General features: G+C 38.3%; 1 protein-coding gene across 1 annotated transcript in view; it reads left to right on the forward strand.

Moving 5' to 3' along the window:
• The first annotated feature begins 291 nt into the window (after positions 1–291).
• pdzrn3a (PDZ domain containing RING finger 3a) overlaps positions 292–9894 on the forward strand; it is a 33870-nt gene continuing 24267 nt past the window's right edge. Inside the window, exons 1-3 of the mRNA XM_016233156.1 lie at positions 292–1177; positions 3606–3695; positions 5350–5457. Coding sequence (XP_016088642.1) covers positions 467–1177; positions 3606–3695; positions 5350–5457 — 909 coding nt within the window. The 5' untranslated portion in view covers positions 292–466. The remainder of the gene's footprint in view (positions 1178–3605; positions 3696–5349; positions 5458–9894) is intronic.

Here is a 9894-nt window from a genome sequence, read left to right on the forward strand (position 1 = left end):
AATAATTCAAATCAGAACATTAGAAATACCTTTGAAGCATCATATGGACTAGAGTAAAAACTGTTATTTTCAATTATAATAATATTTCACAATATTAATGGATTTACTGTATTTTTGATTAAATAACTGCAGACTTGATGAGAAAGGACGAAGAAAGTAGCAATAAGAAGAACAAGATGTTACTTTAATTCATGTAGCCTACATATCTCCTAAAACAATTTCCCATTACCAGTTTTTATTACAAGTAATATAGTTTTAGGCGCTACTCAACACCCTCTTCATCCTCTACATTCTTTACCCGCGCGCTCATCACACTGCTCTGCTCGTTGAGTGTTTACGGTAGCTCGCGCCTCTCGTCCTGCTAGTAGTTCTCGTCCTAGTTAGTAGTTTAATCGCTCATTTCGAGAGCGTGGGTTGACAGCTCTCTCCTTGTTGCTGAGTCGTCCCAGAACTTCACGTCAAGATTATGGGCTTTGACCTAGACCGTTTCGAAGGTCCCGTGGATCCGGACCTAATCTGTAAACTGTGTGGGAAAGTTCTAGAGGATCCTCTCAGCACTCCGTGCGGACATGTCTTCTGCGCCGCCTGCGTGCTCCAGTGGCTCTCCAAAGTCAGCAGCTGCCCTGTCCAGTGCCAGAAGATCTCCACCAAAGAGCTGAACCACGTCCTGCCCCTAAAAAACCTCATTCTCAAACTGGACATCAAATGCGACCACCGTGAACGAGGCTGCAACCGGGTGATGAAGCTCCAGCATCTGTCAGAGCACGCGGGGACTTGCGAATTCTCTCCGGTGAGATGCGGGAATGAAGGATGCGACGCGGTGCTCAGCTTGAAGGATGTGGCTTCGCATATGCGGGAGGGATGCGAGCGCAGGGCCGTGGAGGTCTGTAAGGATGGATGTGGACTCGCGCTGACCCTCAAGGAGAGGTCCGAGGATCACAGCTGTCTCCAAGCTCTCAAGACACACAGCGGTCTCCTCCAAACCAAAGTGCTGAGTCTGGAGAAGGAGCTGAAGCGCCAGTCGCTGAGCTTCAGTAAAAGGGAGAGATCTCTCCTCTCCAAACTCTCCGCGCTCCACTGCGAGCTGCACATCACAGCGCTCACATTTCAGAAGAAAATCACCGAGTACAAGAGCAGGATTGACACGCTGTCAAACAGCTGGATGCCTCTCGATAAGGTCAGTATGAGTTGTGAATTGAGTGAACAGTGCAACAAAATCAACCCTCAAAAACTGGAAGCTTCAGTTTAAATTTGTAAGTCAAAGCAAAGTGACAACCTGTAGCGAAGTTAATTACCTGTTCACTTTGAATTGAATTACTGATCAAGTTGAAACTGTGGGAACTTGGGTAGACCTGAAATCATTGTGACAAGTTAAATCCATGGGAACAAAGATATTGTCTTAACACGTGGTAAACATTTTACTCAAAAATGCTGATTAATACTACTGACAAGGCCTGCTATGAATGTTTTGTGGGAAATAAAGATAAAAGCTGGATAAGATCAAGTTCTTTTAACCCTGAACTGTAGTGTGGCATGTTGTGACAATGTCAACCAGCTGACACTTTTTTGAGCAGAGTAACTCTTTTAAAATATGCAATATTATAGGCTGATTAATATCCATCATACCACTCTTGAAAACAAAAGTAAACATAAAAAAATGTTAAACCATTGGCATGGATGCAATTAACACTGTATAAAGTTCCTATTGTGTTGCTGACAATTACTTCAAGTGGTTTTGTATTCTCTTGTTTACCCAAGAGCAAATATTACAAAAATATGATGACTTATATGATACAATTGGAAAACAAACTTTTCACTTTTTTATTAAAACCTGTACACTTTCAGGAAAACAATGTGCAAAAATTGTATGTTTAGGGGTGCACAGCTTGTCACTTAAACCTAAAAGGTTCATAGAAGTGCCTTAAAGGGATAGTACACCCAAAAATGAATATGTTGTTATCGTTGACTCACCCTCAACCTCTATGACTGATTTTCATCTGTGAAACTTGAGAGAAGATATTTTGAAGATTGTTGGTAACCAAAAGGTTTAACCAAAATTATACTTTTTGATCACATTGGAACTCAATGGGACCCAAAACAAGCATTCTTCAAAGTATCTTCTTTTATTTTACACAGAAGAAACTACAGGTTTCAAACAACATGAGGGTGCACAAATGATATTTTTATTACTGCTGGAAGGTATTCATATTCACCTTTTAGCAGTAGATAGGGTGAAATTATATCCCTTTACTGGTACTATCCCAATGACTAGAAAACTTTTTGCACAGTTTTTCTAACAGTATATAATTGATACAGTATATAACCCTTGGGATACAGTATAAAAGCCCCAATCTTCCATCATAAATAAACAGTTGCTGGAATCCACTAAATGTTTGTTTGAATCTGGATCTTTTATATGAAGTACTTTTATATAATAAGATTTTTCTGTTGATTAATCCACACTGAGATTTCTTAACTAAGAGTCTCTTAACTAAAAACACTTCACTGTCACCAAGCCAGCACTGTCAGTTCATTTTCATGTCAGTTTAAAGCATTCACACTTGAATGATCTAGATCTGAACAAGAGAAACATAACTTGAACGTCTTCATTCTGTATTCAAATGCTTTCACATAATTACACTGTCTCCCATCGTTTTCAAGCACTCTGAATGGTCTGTGAAACCAACTAATTTAAGACTTAAGTCTAACTGAGTTGACAGGAGGCATGTCTTGTGGACATCAAGGACATAATATGTAAACAAAAGAGTCCCTTCTTGTTCTCTCAGCTCTCTGTGGTTGAGTCAGACACTAATCAAGAGCTCATGATGCTCGTCTCACTCAGTGTGACAGATTTCCGCCTGCAGCTGCCGTTTCAGCGGGGGATGCCACTGCTAGGACTGTTTGATAGACAGCTTAGTTAAGTTCAGATATTTTAAGGCTATCTTAAATCTGTCATTCTTGAAAAGTCACAGGCCCTGCCTTGATTTTCACTCGGCCACATCTGCCTCATGACAGCTGATCAAACCCATCTGCTGAGAGATTTTGATGTCTGTCATGGAGTAGTATAACAAATATGGATTTAACTTTACTCGCCTTTCCCTTGTACATAACAAATGTTATTAAATAATCCAATTAATTTACATTTAGGGTCTAAAATAAACCTTCCTCCACACCTTCTGCTAATAGCGAGTGAATTTACAGGCCGAAAATTCTCTTACCAGCAATAAATATTTATCTTTTTGCCCTGATCCGAAGGAAAGCAGTGTGATTTCATTTCTTCTACACACTTCACTGTGTCGTGAGTGTGGTAAACACCTGGCCACACGTTCATAAATTATTTTCAGACATTTATAGCACCTTGACTGTGATTTTGCCAGGTGTCTCTGAGGGGTGTGATCGGTCTCCACTGCTTGATATATGATAATCCCCTGAATCTCATGTGGCTTTGCCGTTTCATTAGGTAGCTAATGGAGAGAGCCCTGCTTCTTAGGGGAGAGATGGTTAGTAGGGTCAGTGAAGCTGTGTTGAAACCTGCTGTTGCAGCATCTGAAATATGTGATTTCTCCTTTGTGTTTCTCTCTTTCTGTCCTATCTGTCTAACCCAGGGTGAAGAAACAAGGAGCCTTAAAGTCACCCTCCACAGAACATCATCAGGATCTCTTGGATTCAGTATCATTGGAGGAAGATTGTGTGGGGTATGTAAGCTTACTATGTAAAGATCTACCATGTAAGATTCATTTAGATCAAAAATGTAAATTTTTTTAATCATCAAGAACAAAAAAGGACACAAAAGCACCTTAAAAGTATTATAAAAGTAGTTCATAAGACTTGTATAAACTATTTTTCAAGTCTTCTGAAGCCATTTAATAGCTTTGTGTGAGAAAGCTTGAAATGTAGGTTGTTATTCACTGATAATCTTTGAAAAACATGCTTTTGAGCCATGTTCACCATTTACTTTGCATGATATGAAATCAGCTCGGACGCTATATAGTTAGTGTTGTAATGAACTCATTTTGAATTATAATGGCAAAAGAAATGTTCTGGGTTTGAATTCAAGTTGACTGGGACACTTTTTGCCATTGAAATGACTGGGGAAAAGTATCTCAATGAGCCCGAATTCAGCCGGTTTATATTTCAATGACAGAAATAAAAATGTAATGCTATGGAACACATTTGTAAAAGTGGGTTAGTTTGTCTTTCAGCCACAGAAGGCATTTGCGCTGTCTTTCCTAACTCAACCAACCCCGCCATTGTAAGAAAGAAAAACAAAATCAGCAACTGAGCCACATGTAAAAAGATAATTACAGATTGCACAGTTTGAGCTCCACACATTTCTCTCGAGTACATTGTGTGAAATGCGAGCGTGGGAGCCATTAAATTCTCACATAGATTGTGTCCAAGTGGAGAGAAGAGAGCAAGCTGTGGGTTTGGCTTTCACTCGCATCACATTCTCTTCTCTAATCTAGTGGAGAATCACCACAGGCTGTTTACCACCTGTTCAGTCTTAATGGACAGCCGTAGTTAACCTTCTTTCAATGCAAGTTTATGCATGTTATACATACATTTTTGTATAGAGAGCGTGCCCTTGAGTCAGGCTCATGCTCCATTCAGAATTAAGTTTATATTTCAATTTAATTCCCAGAATGCTCTAATTTAAGTCTCCAAAATGGAGCCAAACAACATGAAGGGGCTTACAAGATAACAAAAAAGTATCTGTTCTTCTTTTGTTAAACAAATGGAAGTCTTCTGTTGTGTGATTGTTGAATTACAATTTATGATTTTATTATTTAATAAAAAAAATGGTTACAATTTAATATATAATGAAGAGTTTTATTTTATTATAATATTTCATTTATTATTTCAAAGGTTTATGTTCGAAGCCCATCCATATATTTTGTATTTATGATATTGTATTTCTGCTATCATCATGTAATAATGACAAAGCTGCTTGTTTTCAAACTTTTCGTTGTAACTGTATGTTTACAGTTACATTTATGCATTTAGCATTATTCATTTAGTATGTTCCTCAATCAAAACAATAGGTATGGATTTTTTGTTATTAGTTATTGATCGTTTGTTTTTTAGCATTTTAATTTAGATATGAGTTAGATTATTTTAATATATTAATGATATTTTTAATTAAACTTTACATTCTCTTAAATGATTCATTTTTGTATATTTTTAAGTCATTCTACAGCCACTTTGTGACTCTGCTGAGGACCCTGGTTGAGAAACACTCTCATAAATGAAAGAATATCTAACAATTTATGCAAATTGAATTTAAACTAATTTCAGCTAAACTTTATTTTAATTAAGTAGTCTAATTTTCAACATTTGCTCCTATCTAAGGAACCAGAGCAGCATGGGGATTTCAGTGATGGCATCTATGTATCCAAGATAGTGGAGAACGGAGCAGCAGACAAGGCCGGACTGCATGTTCATGACAGGATCATTGAGGTTTGTCAGCTGATTTTATGAATGCAGAATTTACTTTTAAATTGAAGGTAGCACAAGTTTTTTCTTAGACAGGATGAAGAACAAAATGCTGAATGCAATCAAACTCCACACTGTGGAAGAAAAAGGTCACCAAGACAACCACTAGACAGACGAGATAGACATCATACCGCTAGTCTGAGCTGCTCAACTGGTGCCAATGTTTTCACAGTCTGTTTGATAGATTTGTCAGATCCAGTCAGACTAACAATGTTGGCGCCATTGTAGGTTGATTTCACACTGGGCAGACTTCTTTAAAAAGGGTGTTAGTCTGTTCATCCAGCAGTACTGTTTCACATATCTAACAGGAACAAAGTGTTTCATATATAAAAGAGAATGCTTTCTGTAAGGGCACATAACAATGACAACACAACATCAAGATATAGTAGCTTGTAAATATCTACGAAATGTGACATCTGTGCCCATCCAGAATGCTGTTAAAACATTGACTTGTCGTTGAATGTCTAAGAAAAAACCCATGTTTTCACTGAGTGGCCTCTTATATGAGCAGAGCAGAGCATGATGATTTCTTTCTCGACTCACTTTGTCTCATGTGGGCTCTTTGCTGTCTGTCTGACGTGATGAACATAACAATGGCAGCAGTGCCTTTTGAAATGTGTGCATCCCACTCGATTTGTTCCCCAAAGAATGCATGATACAACTGCTGGTTTCAAAGAGGAAGTCAGCCATGTAGCTTTTGTGGTGGTCTCATGGCTCGCTTTTATAAACAGAGACGGTACAATTGGTTCAGAGATGACATTTTAAAAACGTATGCTGTTATTTTTTTTATGAATCACAAAAAGGGAAATTATAAATTATAAGTAATTAATATGTATTGCAGGTTTTCTGAAGTCTTGAGTTTGGATTTTGTTTTTGTGAATAATGACTTGAATTTTGTTCTACTCATACAAAGTTGTTGTGGTACACTGAACACTTGGAATATCACTCACAAAGTCAAATACTACTTTCTTCTTTTATGGTATTTTTTTTCTTTTTGGGTATTGATAGTCATGATGAATATTAGGCTACCTAATTTTGTACTGTTTATGCATGACTATATTAGCAATTAGAAAGATTAGCAGGGCTCAAGGTACAATTGGTTCAGAGATGACATTTTAAAAACGTATGCTGTTATTTTTTTTATGAATCACAAAAAGGGAAATTATAAATTATAAGTAATTAATATGTATTGCAGGTTTTCTGAAGTCTTGAGTTTGGATTTTTTTTTTGTGAATAATGACTTGAATTTTGTTCTACTCATACAAAGTTGTTGTGGTACACTGAACACTTGGAATATCGCTCACAAAGTCAAATACTACTTTCTTTTTCTTTTTGGGTATTGATAGTCATGATGAATATTAGACTACCTAATTTTGTACTGTTTATGCATGACTATATTAGCAATTAGAAAGATTAGCAGGGCTCAACAAATAATATTTCTGCTTGCCATGCCAACATTTTCATGGGCCCTAACACGCAAAAAAAAAATAAAAATCAAGACAGGTGGAGCTGGGGGAGGTGAAAGGTTTCAGAGGAACTCGCAGCAAGACTAGCTTACAATGAACACTAAACCAGTCTATTTAAGTATTGAAAAAGCAATCTCATTGGCTGCAGAATATGTGTCTTACTCCAATCAACTTGTGCCATGTAGTAAACGATGTGATTGCTAGCAGATTGTTAAGGACCTATCAGCCTGACCAGCTAGAGTTTCAATGCTAAACATACAAAAACATACATACAAAAACAATGTTTTTCATACATAAATTTAATCATTTCAACAAATTTTAAACTGCTAAAGTCATAAACACTTTTGATTGAAAATGATGGCTTACATTTTTTAAACTAGCTAATTCTTCTGACCAAATTTCACATAAGGCCAAAATATTTAATTTTGCCAGCTATAAAAATGCATGTACATAATCCAAAAATGTGAGCTTTGATGCAAGCCTCTTTTTTGTTGATCTCTGATGAGCAATTGTTTGTTCATTTCTTTGTTTTATGTTTCTTTATTTATTAGCTGTGTGGTGTAGCAGTAAAATCTGCTTGCCCTGTCATGTTGCACTGACATTTCGATGTGTTTGTGGATGGATTACTTAAAGGCTTTCCTGCATATGCTAAAAGGCATACCCAGGTGATTCATATACAGTAAGCATGTTTATGACATCCAGTAAATCTGAGTTAATATGCATGGGCAGGATAGCTTCAAGCACATTATTTTCCTGCTTCAGTTTGTGGGGTTACGAACGCATTCCTCCACTGATACTTTCATTAAGCGCACCGGTGTGTGGCGAAAACAATTGCTGTGAGCCAATTCAGAGGTTAAGACCACCAGCCTGGGAGGTCAGTGTCAGCAGGACAGCAATGATATTTTAGCCTGCAAAGTTTATAAAACGTGCTTTGAACTCACATCTCGCACTAGGGGGTCTGTTGCATCCTACTGGAAAACTAGAGTAGAAGGCAGCGATCCGGGTCGAAGCGGTTTTGGAAGAAATAGGAAATATGTTTGAAGGGAAATACTTTCTAGATCTTGATTTTTTTTCAGAATAAAACAGCCATTCTCAGGCTCTCTGGAACTCAGGCCTTGTCTATGAACCTTGTCAGACCACAAAATAACTCCCCTCAAGAAAAGAGATTCAGAAGAATATCACTCCTTTATGTAGAGGTCTACCTCAGTTTCTCTCTATTCGTTTGAGAAACAGTGTTGAGACAGACTCCTTTGATCTCGGTGTGCTGTTTATGCGAGTTAAACCCTGACACCGCCTTTCTCGACTTCAAATCTCCAACTGCTGCTTAGAATAATCACAACACGTGGTGAATTAGATTAAAGATACAGAGAAAAACTTCAGAAAGGATCATGGAAACATTAGAGGAAGGAGGAAACAGGGCTCTGACAATGGTCACTGAGCCGAAAGCAAGCTCAGTGAATGAAGATAATGCAAACTCGGTTGGGCCTTAGGACTAAAAAAACTGTGGTGTTGTACAGCTTGTATGTTACATAATGCAGTTGCTGCTGTTATTTCATATGAGTGGTCTTGCCACATTGTTCATTTTTTTATTTTTACACTGTTTTATTTTTACACTGTAAAGGGAAGTTGTGGCCTAATGGTTAGAGAGTCGGACTTGTAACCCAAAGGTTGTGGGTTCGAGTCTTGTACTGGCAGGGATTGTAGGAGGGGGGAGTGAATGTACAGCGCTCTCTTCCACCTTCAATACCACGACTGAGGTGCCCTTGAGCAAGGCACCGAACCCCCAACTGCTCCCCGGGCGCCGCAGCATAAATGGCTGCCCACTGCTCCGGGTGTGTGTTCACTGCTGTGTGTGTGCACTTTGGATGGGATAAATGCAGAGCACTAATTCTGAGTATGGGTCACCATACTTGGCCACGTGTCACTTCACTTATACTCACTTACTTTTTTGTTTTTGTTCAGACGTTTGAGGTCGGTAAATTTTTTTATGTTTTTGAAATAAGTCTCTTAAGCTTATCAAGTCTGCATTTATTTGATCAAATAAACAGTAATACTGTTTATTATTACAGTCTAAAGTAACCGTTTTCTATTTTTTTATGTAATTAATTCCTGTGATGGCAAATCATTATTCCAGTCTTCAGTGCCACATGATCCTTCAGAAATCATTATAATATGCTGATTTGCTGCTCAAGAGACATTTCTTATTATTATCAATGTTGAAAACATGCAGTTTTGCTGCTTTTTTTTTTTTGTGGAAGCCGTAATAAAAAAAATGTAAATTCTTTTTTAAATGCGATTTAATTTTTTTCCTTTCTCTTTGGAGTGTTACAAGCTCTTGGTGCATAAAGAAGATCTGTAAAGTTGCAAAGACTAAAGTCTCAAATACAAAGAGATATTCTTTATAAAAGTTCAGAGTCAGCCACACCTACCTAAAACGGCTCGTTCTAACACACCCCCACATATCTACCTCACTATGTGGGAAGATTTGCATAACGCCGCCCAAATGTTCACGCAAAGAAAGAAGGCGTAACTTTTATTCTCACTGTAGTATTGTTGACGCCGCCGCCATGTCGTGAAGGCGCTGTGTGCTTCGTTGTGAAAGCGAAACTACTTTGTTTGGTCTTCCAAAAGAGGACGATATCCGCTTCGTCATGCCTGGAGCTGATCTGTGCTGGTCGCTGAGGGAAAACATAAACTTTCACTGCGGACGAAGTGGAGTTCAGCCCGGGGTCCGTCACATGTGGTTGCCGCTCATTCGTCGCATCCTCCGGGCTCACTCTATCCCGGCCTCAGCGCACGCTAAGCCGGGGCTTCCCCTCACGCTAGGCCGCTGTGTTGTTCATTGTGAAAGCGAAAGTAATTTGTTTGGTCTTCCAAAAGAGGACACGACTAGAAATCAGTGGTTAAGTTGTATTTACAACACTGTTCCAGAACA

Source organism: Sinocyclocheilus grahami, unplaced genomic scaffold (assembly GCF_001515645.1).
Source record: "Sinocyclocheilus grahami isolate Dianchi unplaced genomic scaffold, SAMN03320097.WGS_v1.1 scaffold426.1, whole genome shotgun sequence".
NCBI classification, from domain to species: Eukaryota; Metazoa; Chordata; class Actinopteri; order Cypriniformes; family Cyprinidae; genus Sinocyclocheilus; species Sinocyclocheilus grahami.